The sequence below is a fragment of the Squalius cephalus genome (genome assembly GCF_949319135.1).
Source record: "Squalius cephalus genome assembly, chromosome: 1".
Taxonomy (NCBI): domain Eukaryota; kingdom Metazoa; phylum Chordata; class Actinopteri; order Cypriniformes; family Leuciscidae; genus Squalius; species Squalius cephalus.
The window spans coordinates 57,715,139-57,738,616 of NC_137122.1; the positions used below are offsets into that span (position 1 = coordinate 57,715,139).

The window sequence follows — 23,478 nt, forward strand, 5'->3', positions numbered from 1 at the left end:
TTATGTGGTCGCATTTGTGCGAATGCATGGTCATGTACTACTCAGTTAAATTCACGCATGGATTTTCCTGCATTGAACTTGTTTTAGCGCCCGCCAAAGTCTTATTTGATCGGTGAGTAATGTAGATGAAATGCTGCGCTTGTTGTGACAGGGGGCATGTTTAACTGAAAGAACGAGCAGAGAGAGAGACCCGGTCGCGCGCGCGCACTCTCTCTCTCTTCGGAGCCAGGCGAAAGTGTAAACAAGACTTCCCCGTCTCCAAACTAAGCGCCGTCTTGCTCTCTCTCCCGCGCGCATATAATCAAAATAAATCGACACGGTGGTAAAATGTCGGAAGAGTTTCCGTGGAGCATTCGGAGATTTTTTTTTCCTGAATTACCGCTGGGTGTGAATTGTGCTAAATAAGTTGCCTTATCTTCTCTGAAAAGCGTTCCGGGCATTCAGCTGACATAAAACAACACTTTAATTAAACGAAAAAAACTATCCAGTAATGAAATGTTTTCTGTGTTGACACAAATCTTGGATGTCCATGTCCTAACTGCTGGGATAATCACACAACGCGCATGACACGTCCAATTCGCGAACTAATGACTCATTTGAACCGATTCATTTTAATGAATGGTTAAAACAACTGATCTTTCCAACAGTGAACTCAGGAGACATCTGAATCGGTGTATAACTAATCAGTAACACTTTACAATAAGGTTCTATTTATTACATAAATTACATAAAAAGTACAGTTTGCTTACTCAAGCTTAACCTTTAAAATAAATAAAACCACTTGTTTTTTTGAAAAGCATTTGACTACATTTTTCCACACAGTGCTATCAAGAATCGTTAAAGAATCTGATCGATAATCAGAATCGTCAGTGGCATTCAGGCCGTATCCAGATCTGACGAAGGACCTTCGCCTGGACCGATGACAACGCAGTGCTGAAGTGCCAACTAGTCTCTCCCTATGGAGGATCCCTTTACCACTCTACAGATAAGGCGTTGTCGGGAAAATTCGTCTCGCGGTCCTACCCCAAAGCAACAAAATAAAATAAAATTCTTTATCAAAATTTATAAGGAAAGACAAGTACTTTGTTTAGGCTTGGCTTGTAGGGAATTCCAAACCTGCGCACATATATTCAAACGCACATAACTATAGAACCCATTCTAAATGCGCATGTGAACGCCATCAGCGTTTCTCACAGGTTCGCGTTTAAAGTCTGTGTAGAGGGAATGGTGTTGTCTTAGCGGCCCCTAATTTAATAACAAATGATCGTTGCGACGGAAGCAAATCAATCAAAACTAACTTTAGATGGAAATAACTTAACTCTGCTATAAAGCCAAAACAATCTCTGTTACCTTAAATTATACGCTTATCTCTGTGAAGCTGCTTTGAAACAATCTACGTTGTTAAAAGCGCTACATAAATGAAGATGACTTGACTTGACTAGTTAAGCGTAAGATCATGTACTGATTAGGTGGTATACTACGAGTTTCTAACAACAAACAATTTGTCTCGCCACAATAAAAGTGCTGAGATATGTGATATTGTGACATGAAAATTCACATTTGTACCATTGGTGGCTGATCCCCTCCCCAAAAGTGGCACCATGAATGATAAACTGGGGCTGGGTGATAAACCAGATCATTTCAAGATCACGATAAAATCTATGTTGATCACGATGATAAGATCTGGACATTTTTACCTGATATGGATTACCATATAAGTCTTTCACACAGCAGAAGTAAACACAGCAGCCAGTCAGTGTACGAGAGCTGGTGAGGGAAACGACAGCGAAACTGAAACTGGGAGGAAATTGTGTGTAAAAAAAAAAAAAAAAAAAGGTAACAACGTAAATTATATGGAACTGGTTTGGGTTTCTTAAAAAAAAAAAAAAAAAAAGCAGCACAGGTTAAGGGCCAGTTATTAAAAACAACACATTTTTGCGGTTAAAAACGAAGGTCGGTAAAAAAAACAAAAAAACAAAAAAAAAAAAACACTGCAAGCTCGAGACAAAAGTTACTCTTTTGTCAAGTTCTTTTTCAAAAGTTACTAGTTTTTAACTTGAGCACCGTGTTTTTAGACCGCAGTGTCATGCAAGAGACTCTGCAAAAGATGCGAGCACAAACATGTCCATCTAGCTCGTTTACACAGAAAACAATGGAAAAGTAGCGCAGTGAAATTGAAAACCGTGTTCTGTGTGAACCGGACCAGATGGTGTGCAAAACATGTCGTCAGTCGGTTCCAAGACGGGAAACGCAACAAACCTCTTCCATCCCAGCGACAACACCGAGAGCACGAAAATGTGGCCCTTTTTGATCAGTTCACATTTTGCACTTTTTACTCAAATTCCTACCTCAATCATTTCATAGCAGTAAAACCAGTGCATAGTTTATATATTTTTAACTTTATTTTATCTATCAGTGAACTTTTTGTTTTCTTTTTCGTACCTCTACCCTATTTTAAGAAGTTAAAAGGTAACCAAACTCCTATTGTTTTAAGGCAGAAAAAGCATTTTTGCACAGTTAAAAGTTTACGTAATGTCATTCTATTTTTGTAAAAAAAAAAAAAAAAAAAAACTATATTCCAAAATGTAATTAATGAACCCTCTATGTTCAATATGGAAAACTTCAATCAATTTGGGGAAATGTATTTATTATTATCTTTTTTTGCATATCGCCCATCCCTATGATAAACCCTGCCTAAACTCTTCACCGCATGGATGCTCGACCCCTAATTATGATTTCAGAGGGGAGAAAAAACATGTTGACAACAGCGAAGTCCTGGAATGTCTATTCCCAATCATTAACCCTTCAAACCCACTGGCCCGTCACGTTTACACCAGACCTCCCCCCTGACCCCCTGATATCACTCAGCATGGGTTCACGTCAGCCTGGCAGAAAGGCTTTTAGCCAGATAAAAACAGACACTGCTAATAGATGCCTGAGTGCAGTCTCGGCTCAATCTCGGTGCTCATATAAGCAAGATAATAGCATCTCTCAGCAGAACGCAGCGCTGCAATTAAACACAACGACCCTGAGAGAAGAAGTGCACTGATCTGACTGAGGCTGTGCGTGTCGGCATTAAGCTTCTGCCTTTGAACAATTATTGCATAAACCACTTTAGTCGGCCTCGGCTCTTAGACGCACACAAAGGAGTGGGTTAAGGAGATGAATGGTAACTAGGCTGTGGACAAAAGGTCATGCCCTCAGCAAAGAGTAAAAAAAGGCACTTCCTGCGGTGGTAACCATTCTGTTCACGCTGTTAAAAAAAGAACAACATGTTCCATGAAAAGAGGCGAGGTGCTTTTTTGAGCACAGTGAAGAAAATATTAATTGAATGGATAGAGTGGAAATAGAAAAAGGCTTTGGCCCTGACACATTTATGTTGCTATAGCGGATCTGTCTAAGAGTTTATTTCTGTTGTTGGATCGAAGGATGCAGAAATGCATTTGGATTACCAAGAATCTGGCGCCACAAAGCTTAATGATTCTTTTATATTCTAAGGGTACGTTTACACAACAACGATACGCTTAAAACTGAGACTTAAGTTAAAACTTAAGTTTTCCGCGTATAGACGCCATTGTCAAAACGATCCCCATTCACACGGATCCATGAAAACGACTAACAAAAAAACGCTGTATTCTGCTGCCAGGCCAGTAGATGGCGATGAAACAATGTAGACTGAACACGTAATACGCATGTGCACGACGTCATCGTCTTCAGAGAGTCGCGTTTTTGTTGTTTACACGGAGACCGTTTACAAAAACTTGCACTTTGAAACACGTTTTCAAAACGTTGCGTTTTCAGGCGCCCACAACGCCGCTGTCGTGTAAACGAACGGCCAAAACACATAAAAAGTTTGACATTTTAAGTTGAAAACGGTGTCGTGTAAGTGCCCCTAAGTGTTAGTTTTGAGCTATACTGTATACAATTACAAAAATACATGAACAAAAAAGAAACTGACAAATTTTGTCACTACCAATAGCTGAACATTATTTTGGTTCATTAGTTAACATTAATGTATTAACTAACATGAACTAACAATGAGCGATACATTTGTTACTTGTTTGAGTTAATTAATCTTTGTTGATGTTAGTTAATAATAAATACAATTAATAAAATTGAAATACAGCTGTTCATTGTTCATGTTAGTTCACAGTGCATTAACTAATGTTAACAAATACAACCTTTGATTTTAATAATGTGTTAGTAAATGTTGAAATGAATATTAACTAAGATTAATAAATGCTGAAGTATTGTCCATTCTTAGTTCTTGTTAACTAAGGAAGTTAACTAATGTTAACCAATGAACCTTTTTTTTTTTTTTTTTTTTTTACATTACAGCCAATAACGGATTAAAATAATACACTATTCATATACGATTTTGACTGTAATATATCATACAGACTCATACACAAAATACTCTTATTCTAACAGTACGCCAGCCTTGAAACGCCAAATGAACCAATGTTACATCAACAACCTCAAAGCATGGGTTATGAAGGCTCTCTCTGTTTTACTTTCTTCTTATTTAATGTTGTCCAGCAGTGCATCCTGGTTAAGCAGAAGTCTGAGCAGACAGAAGCTAATGTTTACGTCTGCCATATGCCGAAGCCACAGCTGTGGACCCGACAGCAGACGCCGGGCCGCGAGCGTAACCTGGTGGAGCTGGGCGTGGCGCGGGGGACACAGGGGGCTTGTGTTCGTCACACAAAGCTGCTCTTTCAGGTTCGGGTGGCTTGAGGCCAGGGGCAGCTTTAGCCCAGACACCTGTGTTAACCCCACCTGGAGCCCAAACACTCCGCTTTAAACGGACTACACACAGGCCTTCCAACACTACAGCGTGGACGTACATCAGATCTAAAACAAGCTTTCACAATATTTGCAGGTTATTTTTGCCATGCAGATTTGCAAGTCTCACTTACACCATAAATGTCTTAATATATTGGATACAATAATCTAAGGATGTCCTCAACTAAAGATATTTCCAATGGACTACTAGTCGTTTGTTCAAGCCATTATTTGACTAATCACACTTTTTTTTTGCTGCAAACCACCGGCAAAAGTTCTGATTATGGAAGTGTCTCAAAAAATAGCTAGACGACATTTTGGTTGTTTTATAATAAACTATAGTGTTTTCTGAGTCAGTGTCAGCTGTAAAAATGAGAATTACACTTTTCATACGGATTACATAATCAGAGTGTTTGTTTTCTACTTGAATTTGTTTGTTTAAAAGTGGATATTTCAAGCTTTCTATAGATATATTTCTCATGTCTGTGAAGCAAGAATTCGTAGAGTTTCGGGTTCATTTTTGTGACACGCTATAGTTCACGGAGACCGAGACAGCAGAAAGCGCATCCTGTTTGTTCTCTTTATTTTACAAAAGCAAGTTTTCTTTTTTTTTATGGTGAGTTTACACAAATAAAAGTAGAACCTTTACAGTTTCCAATGATGTCTAACTCTTGTCCAAAAATTTTGTATTTAAGATGTTTCCGCTGTTGTCGTGAAAAAAATGCAAGTAATTGTACCGGAGCATCCATGTCACGAAGCGCGCTATACTTTAGCTTCCACTCCCCGCACAAACACTGGAATATGCGCCTAACAATAGTGCACATTTATCTAGATTAACGGTAGAGTGAGCGGCCAATTTAAGTTGCATGTTTCAAATGATAAGCCATATTTGAGGTCGATGGATGATAGGCGAATAGAGATGCACGATATATCGGTATCGGCCGATATCAGTTCATTTTTAATGTTATCGTTATCGGCCCAATAAGAAAATTTGTCTGATCTATTAAAGCCGATAAATTATGTATTATTTCCTTCAGCTGAGACATTTCAGATGCGCACTGTTCACCATGATGATTATGAGTTGCTTGAAATATGATTGGAGAAAAAAGGTGCAAGTCTGTCATAAAATCGGCTACATACAATTATAAAACATCATAATTGTGTATTTGGGACATGGATTTTAATGGTGAGACTTGTTTTTTTTTGTAATCAGGCTCTCAAAAATGATGTAAAAATTTGGATTTACATTTATCAGCCAATATATTGGTTATCGTCTTTCAAATATAAAGAATTATCGGTATCGGCCAAAATTTTCATATCGGTGCATCCCTATAGGCGAACGTTTGGATTTCCTGCCCGACACACTGTAATTACCCGCCGTTAACGATCTGACTGTGTGACTTCACCACTTCCTAAAGTTTTGGTCAACTAAGCTTCTTCTCGTCGACTAACGTTTAGTCGAATATTAGGGGGCAGCCCAACAATATTCACTATTTTTGTTACAAATCATGTTAGTTGTTTTGTCATTATGACAATTATGTAAATACAGGTGAGATTTTACAGCTTTGTTTTGAGTAGAAATGCCAATTGTTTAGCCGTGTCCATGAGTGCTGCTGACGTAAAACACTGGTACTTTTAAAATATTCAGTGTTTCTTCTTTTTTCCTTCTCTAGCTGAAATGTTTCAAACAAAACATGGCTGGGAATATGTGCTCAATATCACTCCACATCCTGTTAGTCTTTAAAATCCCTTTAAAATATCAACAGTCAAGTTCCTTCTTTCAGGAAGTGACGTTATTTTTTGGTGGGAACTGGTGATTTGTCAGGTTTTGTGGTATTAGTAGGTTTGTCACACTTTAAAATAATCAATAAAATTACAGATATATCATTTTTAAACATTCATGTTTTCCCTACATTGAGGAAAAAACAAACAAACACAAAACAGCGAAAAGATGGAGATTTGAGATCCTATCTGGAGAGTTTTCAACCATTAGCACCATTACGAAATATCTGTGTTTTGTGGCGTAGCAATCCTGCGCTATTTAGCTAAACCGTCAGTCTTCAAACGTGACCCCAATGGAGGAGGTTATGATCCCAGCCTGTGGAGCTGTTCTAGTTAAGGAGCTGTTGCTCTTTTAAACGCCATAACTACCGCCCACACACACACACACACACACACACACATACAGCGATAGAAAAAGACAAGTGACTCACCGAGGTTCAGAGACGCTAAGCGGAGCCTGGACAATTGGGACTATTTCTTTCCTGTTACCACGGCAACCATGCCACTACGTATGCGAATCTCAGCGAAAACGACTTTCAACAGCATCTCTTTGCCAAAGACCATTTCATAATCACACTGTACTTGGCTATTGTGACACACTAGAGAGCCGATTATACATTTTGGGCTTTTGATTGCACAACAGAGATGACAGAGATAATCAGCAGCTAATCTGAAGTTTTGTGCCCAATTAAAAATAGCTTTTGTTTAATACACACACAAATAGCTCAAAGCATCCGGGCGTGTTCAGGAGAGGTATGCGTTCACCTCAGATGGTTTTTGTTTTCTTAATTTGGCAGGCAATTAAATGGTGATCAAAATTTTATAGACTTGGGACTGAAGGAGTAACTGGAGCCATATCTCGAATATCACGGAGACTCGGGGTTGGAACTACTGAACAACAGCGGGCTTTAGTCCCGCCCACTTTTTATAGTGGCACTGCGTTGCTTTCAGTCATATTTTTTCCTTTCATTTTTCCCCATAGGCATTTATATATATATATATAGAGAGAGAGAGAGAGAGAGAGAGAGAGAGTAGTGTTATAAGCCACGAAACAAGCCAACCACAACATTACCAACTTATTTGAAACAAAAAATAATGTGAAAACACTTAGTGAATTTCGCTGAGGGAAAGAACTAATCCAAAGAATCACTTCAAATTACATAACTGAATTAAAAGATGGTAAAAATTCATTTAAAGGTGTTTATAACATCTATAGAAACAATATATTTAAAGTTTATTGCAAAATACATTCATATACAAGTATTTTCAGTATACAACAGACTTGGTGACCTAATTTGCAGTGCATCATGGGAGTGGGCGGAGCTAAACAGCTCTTTTGGTGCAACTTGCTCACAGTGACTCCGATTGGTGGAATTTTCTGTACAGTAGAATGGTTTACTTATTTATTTTATGGTAATTTATGTTTGTTTGTTTTTTTGTTGTTTTTTTACATAAATTCATTCTCACAGACACATCCAACCAAGTAACTCTTCAAACATTTGCACATCAAAATAATCCTAAAATTTCTCTTTTCGGCAATATACGGCTTATTGCGGTAAATTCTTGCTTTCTGTCAGCAAATGACAGCAGCTTTTCATTCATGATTTTTTCTGGGTTTTTCTAAATAAAAACCAGTACATTTATTCCTGTCTAATATTTTTGTCTATTTAAATTACATTTACAAACTCACCACACAAAAAATGACACCTTGCACTTGAAAAAGCACATTGTGTTCGAATTGTAGTTAAAAAGGGTGAAACCGACCTATTTTAGCCTCAGGTTCTAAAGGGTTAAACAATTATTCTACAAATAAGTTGAAATAATGCTTCAACAAAAGCATACATACCTTTGATTAATGACCTCAAAACTCATAGTAGGTCTGTCTTTAAAGTTTAATAAGTAGTTATTATAGAGTTTTTACTTCTGGAACCAGAATGTTACACTCTATAAGCAACAACCTAGATACGCCCTAGCAACCACATAGCAAAGTTCTAAAAACCCTGCCAACACCCTAGTGACCACATGTCCTAAAAAAAAACTTTCCGAACACCTTAGCAACAGCAATTCGGCTTGTGCTGAAGCCAAGGTGAAGTTATATTATTAAGGTGATGAATCTGCGGCACTGTTAACTATAGCCATTTCCCACTTTACCCTTGAATGCCTCGTATCCTGAGAGGAAGTTTAAATTGAAGGGCTTCTTTATAGGATACACACGGGATCTGTAAACCAGCTTGAAGAACAGAGGGAAGAAAGTTAATAGTGTCTCCAGTGAGCGAACACAACAGATGCTCCACACATGCTGGACAGACACACAACGCCTCGAGCCCAAACCACAAAGATCATCTATCTCACTGTATGCCGGGCGCTGTTATGCGTATTCCCCACAGCTGGGAACCGACACCTCATTTGATAGAGTAAAACTAATATTTTGTCAAGTGCATGTGTCTGGGAAATAATCCATACTTCTTCTTTTGCAATGGAAAGTCTATACACATTTTCAGCTTTCTCTAAAGAACCATTTGTAGAGACTCCTGTGTCGTTATTTTAATTAATTTGATTTATGTCGGTCTACTATGACCGATTAAAAAAAAAAAAGTCTTTGCACATGTTCAGTTGTGCAAACTCAGCGTAAAGAGCATGCATAGTTGGGAAAAATCTGGAAAAAAGAGAGCAGCCGGACATTAGAAAGACAAATTTTTGCATTGGCCAGTTGCATAAACTGTTAAGACTAGTCTTTACAAGTCAGTCATCCAATTTTATTCTTTAAGACTGTTAATAACTTTTTAAAGTCAGTAACATAGTAACGTAGATTGGTCTAATTTGACACCGAACAGTAAGACTGATTTCCCCTAACTAACTTCTAGTTGATCATACTAGTTCTTAAGACACAGTCTTAACATAATGGCTATGTTTATGCAACTGGCCGGATTCATATCACTGGTAGGGCTGGGTGATATACCTAAACTTTGATATCCAATGTTGACGATAATCAATATACAGTAATGGCCAAAAGTGATTTCCATAGGGGATATTTGTTTTTTTTTACTGACCCCCTACAAGTTCAATTAAAGCAGAACTCGGCAACAATTTTTTAAACAATACTCTGTAATTGTACATTGAATATTCAATTATCGCGATAATATTGCTAATATCCTATATATATATCGCCCAGCTCTAATCACTGAACGTCACATCTGTGGTGGGCGGGTCAGAAACAGGCTCGAACATGAGACGTGTGACTCACTTCCTGTGAAGGCGATCCACCTGGCGTATTTGGTGGCTTCCCGACGCCAGTGCGAGGCCACGAGCAGGCCACAGGTGACGGTGAGGGAGATGATGCCCATGATGATGAAGAAGAGCGTGGTGACCCACTCCGGGGGCAGTCGGGGGGGAATGCAGGTTCGGTCTCGGCCGTGGATCGTCTGACACTGACGCACCAGCCCCACCGTAAGAGCTCCTGCAATCACACACACAACGTCAATCACAAGTGTGCCTACATTCAACCACGAAAATCACTCTTTATCAGGGTGTTTAGTAGTGCTGGGCGGTTTACCGGTTCATACCGAATACCGGTGTTTATTTTTGCTATGATATGAATTTTTAATATACCGCAATACCGGTGTATGTCGCTTAAACAACGTTGGGAACGCGGTTGCACAGCTGTGTGTGTGTTACTAAGCCTGACGGTGAAGATGGATAGGTTAAACTATAATTGATAGCTGTCACATTATATTACAGTGTTTCCCATTCATTGGTTCACAATATCAACTGCCTTTTGGAAAATCTATTTGTGGTTGGCATTGACATCGTTGAATAAACACAAGCACTGCACGTTTCAAAGTCAAAACGCGGCGCGGGTGTTTTTATACGAATGTATCTGAAGTGAACTGACGGTCTTTAGAAAAGTTTCGATGTTATTTTCATTGAATCTTTCTTAACCTTTCCTGATAAAGCAGCGTTTACGAGCGCTGCTTTGTGTACAGCTGTTACCGGGGAAACTGCATTGTATACAACCGTTACCGGGGAAACCGCTGTTTCTGCCGCTCCTAAAGTGCCTCTTTGTAAACAGCATCATTTTCTGGGGCCTTGCAAACCTGTATTAATACTTATTTTTCTACAATATTCACTCATGAGAGTAAAATAGGGCATTTTAAGTCAATCTACTGCAGTATTTCCTCTCTCAATCAGTAGAAAATGTGGTTAACAACCAGTCATAGTCATGTTATTCAAAATAAATACCGTGAAACTGGTATAATTTTGAAAAATACCGTGATATGGACCTTTGGTCATCCCGCCCAGCACTAGTGTTCAGCTAGGGACTTAACTATAACACGGCACAGCAGAGAAAAACAACAACATATCCGTCGAGTGCAAAGTTCAGAGCTTGTTCTGTGCAGAAAAACACACTGCACCTGTCAAGCAGACGCAGATCCCGGAGGCTGTGCTCAAGCACACCGCACTTTCAAGGCTGACATTTACATGGATTTATCATACATCTCACTGCCTGAACAGCCGAAAAGTGCTGAACGCACATTGCTGTCGATAGTATATGTCTGTACCGTTAAGATTTTAGTACCGCAATTTAAGTGCTGGTATACTACGCAACCCTACATTACACTCGAGGCCGGTCTTCCCAGCCGGCTAGATCCTCACGACAGCTTTACAGCCAGATCACACACACAGATTAACCTGAGAGAGACTGTGTGTGAACCTGTAAGGCTCAGTCACCCAATCCAGTTAAGACCATACGCCAGGTTTAATGTGTTAGGACCAGAAATCACACTATAAAAATGATCATTATCCAAAGGATTTTTGCCATGGACCATTTTTTAAGGGATGCACCAAAATGTCGCCCGCCGAAAATTATTGGCTGAAAATGGCATTTTCGTTTTTTGGCCGAAAGAAAAGAAAGACAGAAAATATAAGCCGAAAATATGCCGATATTGATATGAATATATTGATCTTCAATATTTTAATATAGGCCTATTCTCTGTCCAATTTTACTTTAGTTAAATAAAAGTTTGGTTATTTTGGCTTGTATTTGTAAAATTCAGATTCATTAAATTATTGTGTTAAAAAAAAAGAGTCTTATAATAACACAATTACACACACACAAAAAAGGATATATTTAAAAATAATATAAATGAATAATATTCATTTTCGCTTCCGGCCCAGATTTTTCATTTTGGTGCATCCCTACCATTTTTATTGGCTATATTCATGCCTACCTACACTCACCTAAAGGATTATTAGGAACACCATACTAATACTGTGTTTGACCCCCTTTAGCCTTCAGAACTGCCTTAATTCTACGTGGCATTGATTCAACAAGGTGCTGAAAGCATTCTTTAGAAATGTTGGCCCATATTGATAGGATAGCATCTTGCAGTTGATGGAGATTTGTGGGATGCACATCCAGGGCACGAAGCTCCCGTTCCACCACATCCCAAAGATGCTCTATTGGGTTGAGATCTGGTGACTGTGGGGGCCATTTTAGTACAGTGAACTCATTGTCATGTTCAAGAAACCAATTTGAAATGATTCGAGCTTCGTGACATGGTGCATTATCCTGCTGGAAGTAGCCATCAGAGGATGGGTACATGGTGGTCATAAAGGGATGGACATGGTCAGAAACAATGCTCAGGTAGGCCGTGGCATTTAAACGATGCCCAATTGGCACTAAGGGGCCTAAAGTATGCCAAGAAAACATCCCCCACACCATACATCGGTTGTAACGAGTGGTTATTTCAGTCAAAGTTGCTCTTCTATCAGCTTGAATCAGTCGGCCCATTCTCCTCGGACCTCTAGCATCAACAAGGCATTTTCGCCCACAGGACTGCCGCATGCTGGATGTTTTTCCCTTTTCACACCATTTTTTGTAAACCCTAGAAATGGTTGTGCGTGAAAATCCCAGTAACTGAGCAGATTGTGAAATACTCAGACCGGCCCGTCTGGCACCAACAACCATGCCACGCTCAAAATTGCTTAAATCACCTTTCTTTCCCATTCTGACATTCAGTTTGGAGTTCAGGAGATTGTCTTGACCAGGACCACACTCCTAAATGCATTGAAGCAACTGCCATGTGATTGGTTGATTAGATAATTGCATTAATGAGAAATTGAACAGGTGTTCCTAATAATCCTTTAGGTGAGTGTATATTTATATACATGTCATATTCCAGTTGTGTATGTAGATGTGATACCTTTTTTATATAGCCAAAATTAACATCTCAGTGATTGTTGGGGCAATTCATTCCCAAAAGACGATCAACCAGGGAGAATCCCAGCTGAAGTCAAACTGACTGAACAACGGCTGTTGGGTTCTGGTGGGTCAGCGTGCTAACCCAGTTTTCACAGACTGAACATTCAATGCGACTCTTTTCACATCTCCAGGTTTCTCAGAAGCCGTCAGACGATGGGAAACTCCTATAGTGGTGAATGAGAGGCTGCAGCAAATATGATCCTCGCGTTCCCATTTGCTCCAATAGCAAAAGAAAAAAGTAATTCCCATGAGTCAGAAGAAGAGAAGAGGTCTGTGAAAGGGTCCATTGGTGTTTGTCCAGTCTGGCGTTACTGTCAACAGTGGGTTTTAATGAATTCACTATTACACTTTAGGTGTTTGCAGTTTTACATAAAGAGATATTCACTTTCAGTGGACTCAAATGAAGTAAGTTCACAGTACTATCAGTATAATACTAGTTTCTGAACTCGAACTCTTTGAAGCTATCGGTTTCCCAAATGATACGAGTTAGCTTCCATGGTAATTGGTCAAACAACTGGAGCAGAAATAACTGTGAATTGTGAATTGAGGAAAAGTACAGATGGGATAAAAGACAGCCGACAGAGTCAGACTTCAGCTGCAGATTTAATATTTCTGAGACGGCAAAAAAATAACTCTTTTCCTACACTTTATGGATCATCTTAATCCATAAGGCTATGTGTAATTATAGCACAGGCACTGCTCTACTGTAAACATTTACACAATATATGAACACGTTGAATGCATTCATTGCTTTACCAAACATATAATAATGGCATTTACAATAATATACAATACAATAATGGCATTTACAGTAAAGCTTCTTGTCTATGAAAAATGGTTTTATTCACAAAACCCTTTTTCAACTGCCTTCTTTCAGAGACGAACAACTACACGTGAAGACACACGTTTGTTGTGAGCCGGTCTAAACACGCATGGTATGTTACTCATGTTTGAACAGTGTTAATTCAGCCCAATATCATTTGTGTTGAAGTCTATGTTTAGGTGGATAACAACACAAACTTGGCAGAAAACAGGTGCTGGAACAGGTGTGTTCATTTTCAGATTTAAGCAATACAATAAAATAATAACTAATTTTACTAATAAAGTTACGCCACAACTTTTATATATTTATGTAGAGTAGCATGTTACATCTTGCGTTAGAAAGTTACTGATCGGATAGCTTTTGTTAAAACGCTTCCATTTACGCTTGGCATTGGCAACATAACTGTGTCTCCGCAAAATGAATATAAACATAATCTTATGATTATATGAATAATGAATACAAATATGATCTTGGTGAGGAGATGCTCAGCCGCTACAAAGCGCACTCTCGCATGTTTGTTTTATGAAGAATGAAAGATCCGCACACGAAAATTACCAGAGGCCACAACTAAAGTGCGAAAGTGAAAAAGAAAAAAAAAACGCAAGTTGCGCAAAACGTTTTCGGGTTCAACCCTTTATCAGTGCCATGTGTTTCCTGTGGGAATTTACACACTTATTACCGTAAACAATGTAATACGCTGGAATCTGACTTTATCCCATAGAAAAATATTTACATAAAAAGGCTAGTCTACATAATTATACTTGCATTTCACAACAACTACATCATCTATTCAAAGCTTTGACAAATCTAAAAACCGGACATAAATATTCTCATTCCCATTATTGGGAATATCACAAAGTACCATAACAATACATACACACATAAAAATCAATCAACATTTATAGAAAACAATTGAGAGTTAATTCCTCATTAATGCCCAAAGGATTTAGACATTTTAGGCCACTTACACACTCTCTGTAAAAGTCTATTGAAGACGCCATTATGTCTATATAGGCTGAAGGTTTTGAGAACATAATACACACGAAACATGGCATCAAATGAACTTATAAAGCACTTTCAAACCATAAGAATGGACCAAAGTGCCGTACAGAGATAAAATAAACACAGCACGACACCAATATCATACAGCGAAATCACTCGCATTCATCCGACCCAATCAAACGGCGAAAGCCTGATAAAATAAACAAGTCTTTAAGTCCCTTTTCACAATGTCCATAGTTGACGAAGACTTTATGAATAGCGGCAAGGCATTTCAAAAGTGAGAAGAGTGAAGAAGACGTAGAGATTGGAGACAGCAAGTCCTTCACATACACAAAAGCACGCTCACATTGAACGTCTGTGAAGGCCAAGAGCCGGTCTAGAGGCGATGTAAGTGGACTTAAAATCACATCACTGAATCAGAGGACACATACAGGAAGAATTCACATTACGCCCTGGAAAACAGGCAGTGGATCGTGGAGAATCCACCAGGAAAACATCCTGGACATGGAAGAACAGAGGAAATCCTGTCATGTACTCCACTCACCGGGAACATGATAACAACCCAGCACCTCTGCTAGTTAGACAATGCTTTGAAGCTTGACGCAGTTCAGCTACACTGACTAAAGTGGTCCTCGTGTACGGCCAATTACTGAGACGCTTTGATTCTGCATCAAGAATTGTGCCGTTACACTGGAAACATGTGTGTGTGTGTGTGTGTGTGTGTACAGCATTCAAAAGCAGTGTGTTAGTCAGACAGCGACTTCTTATTTCATTATGGACTTGGCACCAAAGACCCTTTGAAAGCCCTGAAGGTCCGCTCACATTTACCTGTGTGCAGTGAAATTATATGGATGAAATTAAGTCATATCAATGGGAATCCATGTGAAGGACACACAGGACAAGAAATTCCCAGATGCACAATCCCGATTTGAGTTTGTTGAACTTGGTTGGAAGTGATCCCTGAAGGCCTGTTCACACTAGAAGAAGAATATTCAGTGGGAAATGTCGGTGCGCTAAACATTTTAATTTCAATGAACAGCTCTTAATGCATTTTTCTGCCATCAATATGGAATTTTGTGTACTAGGCTAATCTCCTTTCCATCGCACTGCGATTAAAACCAGCCAAGATTTGCACATTTGGTCAACATGCTGTAAAAACTACAACTTGCTGCCACTCACGATCATACTTTTTCCTTTACTAATTGACAGTGAATATCAGAGGAACAATCTGGAACCGGTGTGGTGAAGTGTTGAGTCCCACTGGAGTGATGGGTCCCAGCTTAGGACCCCAGTGGTGTGCCTGATCTAAAGCTGCTCTCGCGATTCTTAATGTAATCAATCAAACTTTAACTCATGCAATAATCTTTTATTTTTCTCCTGAAAGAAATAACATTGACATTGTTAATTGTTATTAAGCAATAAGGCATAATATAATTTGTTTTTAATTACAAGCATGTCATGTCTTAAATTAATTCTTCGGGTTTTTTTTTTTTAAATATCGTAGATGGTGAGAAAAACGTTATCTCGAATCATTTCGGATAGCTGTATGCTATGCTACTATCTAAGCTAACTAAAAAAAAAAAAACACTAAGAACGAGAAATGTTTAATTTCACAATCTAGCTTTGGTTGTATACTAGTATATGAAACATATAAGTTAAAATATATTAATGGTCGTTATAGCGTAGTTCAAACGACTTGTATAATAAAGTCCTAAGCTGGGCTCTCTTGTATTTGGCGTTTTTTGATTAACACAATAGAATGTTGCGCTACAGTGATTTGTTCCATAGTAACCGGGGTAACCACCGTATTTTTATAACTTTATACAAGTTGCTCCTATTCTATGGCGCATGGTAAATCAAGACCTGTCAATCTGGGCGATCAATCCAATCCAAGCTTAAACCAAATCAAACAGTTTTTTAATGGTCAAACTTTCAAATGACGTTGGAAAAAACTGCGCGATGCGATCGGATCCCGAAAGTCCTATCGTCACCATGGCAAGTCACTCCGTGAGGATTTTCCCAAGATCTACGCATCATGGTATGTTGTGTGTCGGCTCGTTTGAATCGAGACAACCCGCTCTAAATAAAAATGCGCGATTTCCTATGATTCACTAATATTTTGCGTAGTTGCAAACCAGGACATGCTGCTAAAGCTTCATCATACTGTTCACATGCACGTTGGCGGCGAATTTTTACGGTTTTACATCGTTAAATTGCGATCCGTTTGTGAGATCGGCAAAATTTCGTGACTACCGACTGAATCATAGAACGAGATTATCATCCGGTACCGATCTGCGGTCGATCGATCGGAGCATCCCTAGTTTATACCAAGACGACCCAAATATACTTTGATTCAAATATAACAGATTCGCTTGGCTGCCTGATTTTGGCAAAAATGTTACATTTATATATGACAATAATTCACTTCTGGGTTCATTGTGTTTATTCTGCAATAATGAGCAGCTGACTGTACTGCGCTACTGTTTTTCCATTGTTGAACGAAGATTTCTCAGCTTTTGAGTTTTCGGTTAGTTGATCCTCAGACATCAACTGCAATTTTTCAATGCCTTCATTTTGATAGTTACAGTTCATTTGGTTATAAGAGTATTTTTAACCCTCAGGTTGTGTTCAAAACCCTTGAACAAAAAAATGCTTTTTTTTAACTAAATAAATTAGATGCCTACTCTCAGATAAATACTGCCTACGATTAATCAGATGCAAATAGAAATATAAAACCAGTCCTAATTGAAAGAAAACAAGTTGACAAAAAGATTGAATCCAATATTGGGTGATAATACAGTATAATGAGTGATTTAGAAGCTATTTTTTTGTAGGCCGGTCATTTTTGACCAGGAACACCACAAGTGTAGTAACAAGGTGACGACAACCCCCCCCCCAAATTGTCAAAAAAACATTTGAGAAGTAGTTAGTCACTAAGTTTCAGTCCAATGCGATAACATTAACTAGTATTTTCGGGTCAAAATGACCCGAACACGGTAAAATAGCAACAGACATTAGCTTTGTTGACTTTCTAAGTTGAGAAAAACTACCTGATGTATCTTTTAGTTAAAAAAGTTAAAAAGTAAATTATGTTCAGCATAGACGGCACTATGAAATCAATTAGATCATAAGACACGTGTACTCATTATGCTTCGGGCAACAAAAAACTAGTTAATTTGCATTACAAGCGCTAGACTAGGATTTCACATTGTATAATGCAAGAAACCTGATTTACACTCAAGCTTTATCACCATGATCCATCCGTTACAGCGCTGCAAATGTAAAACAGACCTTCGAGTTTAAGCCTGAGTCTGATGATGGGAAAGAAGCATTTTGTCTTGGTGGGAAGAAAGCCTTTAAAGAGCTTGATAAAGACTAGTGTCTGCATCCGGTAAACATTTCCCCCAGCACCCACCAATCCCCCGCTGATTCACAACTTCAATGTCTAATGCCATCATTACAACCAGCTGGCACGCTATGGTACACTAAACAAAAAGAAAGACAAGTCTGAATCGCACCCACAACTAGTTTAGACACTCGTAGGGCACAAACCCACTTTGTCCTTGTACCAAACACACACATGCACACACAAGAAGAACGTCATTTACAACAACACATCTGGATAAATAAACCTGGAGCGAGTCAGAGCGCGCTGGAGCTTGGCCAAATTCCCAAGAAGCCATTGGCTGAAACTAGAAATACACAGTTCAGCAGATTGTGTTATTGACCGAAACTTCTGTTTGTGATTATCACAGACCAGGTGTCCTTAAACGATACACTTTACTAATTTTTCCGCAATCAAATTCAGTAAATGTGGTCATGATTATTTAGCAAATCCAGAACTTACATTTTAACATTTTAAAAGGAATGTTCCAGTAAAATCAGAAATGTCAAAGTTAGACTTGTGCTCACAGGTAGTCGCTTTTTGTGCAAATGTGACGAGTCGAATGCATTTCTTGGTCAGAATTAGAGATGCACCGATTGATCGGCTGGTGACCGGAATTGGCCGATTTTCACGTGATCGGCCGTAACCGGCGACCGGCCGGTCAGTCTGACAAATGCCGATTTTATGCCGGACAAATGCACTCGGGCGCCGCATGATTAACATCGCGCAACATCAGCATCACACATGCACACGGAGCACATGTAGAAAACCTCGTGAATTACGTCCGTTCAGACCGCAAGCGTGTATTTTTTTTCGGCGTGCATGTTAATCAATGAGTGCTTTTACAACGGGAGCGGGAGCAGCGCGTGAGCTTCAAGTAGGAGCGTCGCGAGCAGTGAAGCGCGTGTTTCGGCGCCGAGTCTATTTGCTGCACTGCTCACGCTCAATTAAAGGGAAAGCACACTTTTGATGGAAAGTAGCCTAAATAGGGTTTCACCAAAAAAGTGCCCAAAATGCACAGAATTTGTGTGTTTAAACAAGAACTGGAGTAGGCTATGTCAGAAAAGAAAACAAAGACTGACATTTTGTACCCATTTAAACTTGTTTTACTATTCAGTTTGTACAAGTGATTGCAATAGGCCTGTGTGTGTGTGCTTTGAGAAATGTCTTTATACTGCAAGGCTATATTTATTTTATTTTTTATTTATATATTATTTTATTGCCATTCCCTGTTTTCATACAGGCGTTTCGTTTGCTAAATACATATATAAAATTATTGGATATTGAATGTGAAAAGGAAATGGTTCTTCCACAACACTGCACTTTAGATGTGTGTGAACTATGCAAATTGTAAAATGTTCTATTACAGAAAATATATAAAATAAATATTTGTGTGTGCTGTAAAGTGGTTAGAAAAAATGAAATCGGAATCGGCTAAAATCGGTATCGGCAGGTCAAACTTAAGGAAAAATCGGAAATCGGAATCGGCCCAGAAAATTGTAATCGGTGCATCTCTAGTCAGAATCCTTTGACAGTGCAAATGTAAAATGAAATGTAAACACAAAACTACAAAAAACATTTGAATTGTCAAAATAGATGTGCATTTTGTAGCCTTCAAGTTGGTCGGAAAGAGTGTGATTACAAGTTCTGAGAGCATGAAGTCATGTTTACTTTGAGGGAAACTTGTAATTCTAGACGACACAAGAGCTACAGAGTTGTGACTATGAAGGAGAGTGTCAAATTAAAACATGTTGTAAACAAACACTAATCTATAATATAGACAATATAGCAATAATCTATACATAGAGATCAGTGAGCAGCAAGTCTGTCGCAAATAGGTTCACATTGATTAGTCAGGGTGGGAAACTTTTGGTGCCTCATGATTCGCTTCTTGAGGTCACGATTCGATTTCGATTTGATGTGTGCATAGATTTGATTGTGATTTACTGTTTTGTGTTACTTTTCGTATTTGACTGCTTAATAGACAGTTTAATAGGCCTAGAAGAAAAATGCTCAACTCAAAGATACAAGTTTTATCAAGTGCACTTGAAGCAGAATTAGGTCTTGAGAGTGTAAAGCACTCTTTGTTTGCAAAAGTATATTTGTTCTTCATTTTATTGCTAAATGAGTCTTTTCTGACACATTGTGACACATTTTCACTCTACCAAAGCATAAAAATACCATAACATGTTTGCATATATTGAGGAAACATGCCGAGTTCACATACTCGTTTCTCTGAAAAACACTTCTACATCCAGTTATTTTACTTTGAAATGTGCGTTTCCAGGTTGGAATATTTGTTATTGTTTCGGTCTGTGATACACGTTGCCAATTTTCAGTGTCCATTGTGTTCGTTCCTGTTGCGTGTCTCAAACTGGCGACCAGTGAGAGCCGTCGAGTCTGAGGAGCAGGAGGCGGGAGAAACAACGATTTTGAATTGGACTGCAGTACCGTATTCGACCACTAGTTGTCAATCTTACAGACTGCACCTTTAACTGAAGACTACTCTAAAGCTACATGCCACTGGTGAAGAACCTATAAGAGAGGGTTTCTCTCACAACGAGTGGGCTCTGTTTGCATTTCATCGGCAGATAAACACCAGTAATCTTTGAGAGACTCCATTTCAACAGCGGCTTGACACGTTCAGACACTCTGGACGGCTCTCCTGCTCGCAGCCTGTGTGTGAAACAACCGGAAACGCTTCCTGATCACGGCCGCTCTCTCATTAGTCCCGCTCCGAGAACATGGGTGTTGTATAGATGAGTCAAACAGCCCTATGAACCCTAGTGGGAGGAAAGCGGAGGCCGGATACACACCTGCAGGCTTGCTCTGTTCTAATGCACCGAATCCTCTCAGACACACACACACACACACACACACACACACACACACACACACACACACACACACACACACACAGATCCTGTGCCCGCGGAGGACCCACAGTAAACATGAGGATAATGTACTGGTGGAAGCATAAGATTTTATTAGGGCTGTGAAACGATAAATCACATCCGAAACAAAAGTTTGTTTACCTACACAATATATGCGTGTGTGTGTACTGTGTATAATTATTTTGCATATATTAATACACACACACACACACACACACACATATACATACATATATATATATATATATAAAAATAAGTATTTTATATATATATAAAATTTTTCTTAAATATATACATGCATGTGTGTGTATTTAAATAATTATACATAGTACACACACATACATTTTGTAAACACAAACTTTTATTTTGGATGCGATTAATCGAGATTAATCGTTTCAGAGCCCTAGATTTGATCATAGCAAAACTTGATATAGCTAAACACTACCAAATAATATAGTATAAGAATAAGATAATATGGTCAGAACTGAAGCCTCGTTACAGGTGAGATGAATCTGCATTCATTTATCATGCACATTGTTGTCTGAAGTACCAGTACTTTTGGTACCAAGTCGATTCTGAAATGTATTAGTTAAAACTAAAGTCATCATGAAACGGAAATTCACTCTATTTTCTAAATGCATCTTAAAGATGTTGATTAGATGATGGTGGATCTTCAGATCTAACATCCAAATCAACAACCGATTAGGGCTTGATTTTGTCATAATTTGAGCATTTTGATAGAGAGAGAGAAGAGAGAGCAAAACTTCGAAAGCCCACACCGAAACTCGAGCCCTGCTGATGCTTATAGTTAAGTCCCTGCTCTTCATTTCTTTGTCTTTTTCAGTAATCCGCTTCACTGGAATGTACAGCGATACAGAAGAAAAGACATCAGTGCTTCCATTACACTGCGACTTTAAATAGTTGGAGGGTGTGTTACAATAGTTTTTGCCATGGTATCAAAATGTGTTCTCCGAGAACCAATACGTTTTACAGGCATTAGTACCGACTACTGAGATGTTGGCATCGTGACAACAACACTAATCGTGAAAATTTAGTAGAAAAATAATGAGTATTGAGGAAAGTATTAATATTGGTTAATATTTTGCAAGCATCCCTGGTGTTAGTTACAAAGTCTACCAACAGCCTTGTCAACAGATAATGTAAAACATGCCTCGTCATGTGCTTGTCCTCTGCTTACCTGGAAAAAAAAAAACAGGATTTTTTTGTGGTGCAAATATAATTTATTCTGAAGCAATGAAGCAATATTCTCATCAGTGTTCTACCAGCTTTGACATATTAAAATCTGCATTTGTGTGATATTTATTTATCTTTTACCATTATAAAAGGGTATTTATTCCTCTTATCAATTCAAATGTTTAAATTTGATCAATAAATTAATTTAGAACAATAAGACGCTGCTGCCATTCAAATTAAATCATTTACACTGAAAAATTACAACTGAATCAAAAAGTTATGAGAGTTTTACATATTTTTTGAATATACAAATAAGAAATGTTGGAAAAAATTATACTTTTAAACATGAAACTAAACCACCAGTAGGTGGCGGCAGGTGACCGTCTTAATGAGCGAGTCTTTGAGTCGTTTATTCAAACGATTCATTGAAACGGCTGATTCATTAAAGAATGAGGCCGTTTTTGAATAGGTCATTGAATCTTTGACTCAACCGATTCGTTCAAAACGCTGAATCATTCAGTAATGAAACGCGGTTACATGTTCCTGTGCGTTATGGTTCCACTGTGATCTTTGTTTGGAACTATTTTCGCAGCTGAAACAGAACAAAAACAATCAATATTGGATCTAAAATGTAAGTGACTTAATATTAACTTGTTTATTGAACTGTCGTATGAAATCAGTGTCACTTTTTTATGTTATAGTATTCAGGACGACATCACTCTTGGCCACATGTTGCTTAAGTGTATCATGTCATAAATATAAAAACTCCACATTTTTAATTTTTAGAATATTATAGAACATTTTGAACCTTGTTACGGTCAGTCCATTACATAGTTATCAATCGCCACTTACACTAAATGTAATAAAACCAGAATCATTCCTGCATTTTGGTGATTCCCTAGTTACTTTTTGCTAGTGATGTTTTAATCGGACTACTTCTCCAGCCAGGCAAAATAAAATTCTCTATATAAAAAAATCCACTTATCCTGAACAAGCCTTAATGACGAGCCCAGCTTCTGTTTTAAAACATTTTTAGTGGCATAAGTAGTTCTTTAAACTTCAGAATATATTTACACATTTCAGTAGCTTTAAATAAACTGTATAATCCTAGCTCACATTCTATCAACCATAGGAAACCCTGCAATCTGATTATCATTATTCGCCATTGAAAACCCACATAAGTGGAGCACTAGTTATGAGCCGTAAGAGTCATGGACATACATTAAGAAAATAAATCTGGTCAGCAGCAGCAGGAGCTCTAGAAATGCTGAACTGAGTCAGCAAGAAGAGCTTTATTTTCTCTGAGTCAGTGGCATAAACAGACCGGCCTCATCACTTTCCAAGAGCTCGG

General features: G+C 38.4%; 1 protein-coding gene across 1 annotated transcript in view; it reads right to left on the minus strand.

The window, feature by feature from the left end:
- mosmoa (modulator of smoothened a) overlaps positions 1–23,478 on the minus strand; it is a 38,698-nt gene that overhangs the window by 1,984 nt on the left and 13,236 nt on the right. Inside the window, exon 2 of the mRNA XM_079874517.1 lies at positions 9,812–10,024. Within this exon, the coding sequence (XP_079730643.1) occupies positions 9,812–10,024 (213 nt within the window). The remainder of the gene's footprint in view (positions 1–9,811; positions 10,025–23,478) is intronic.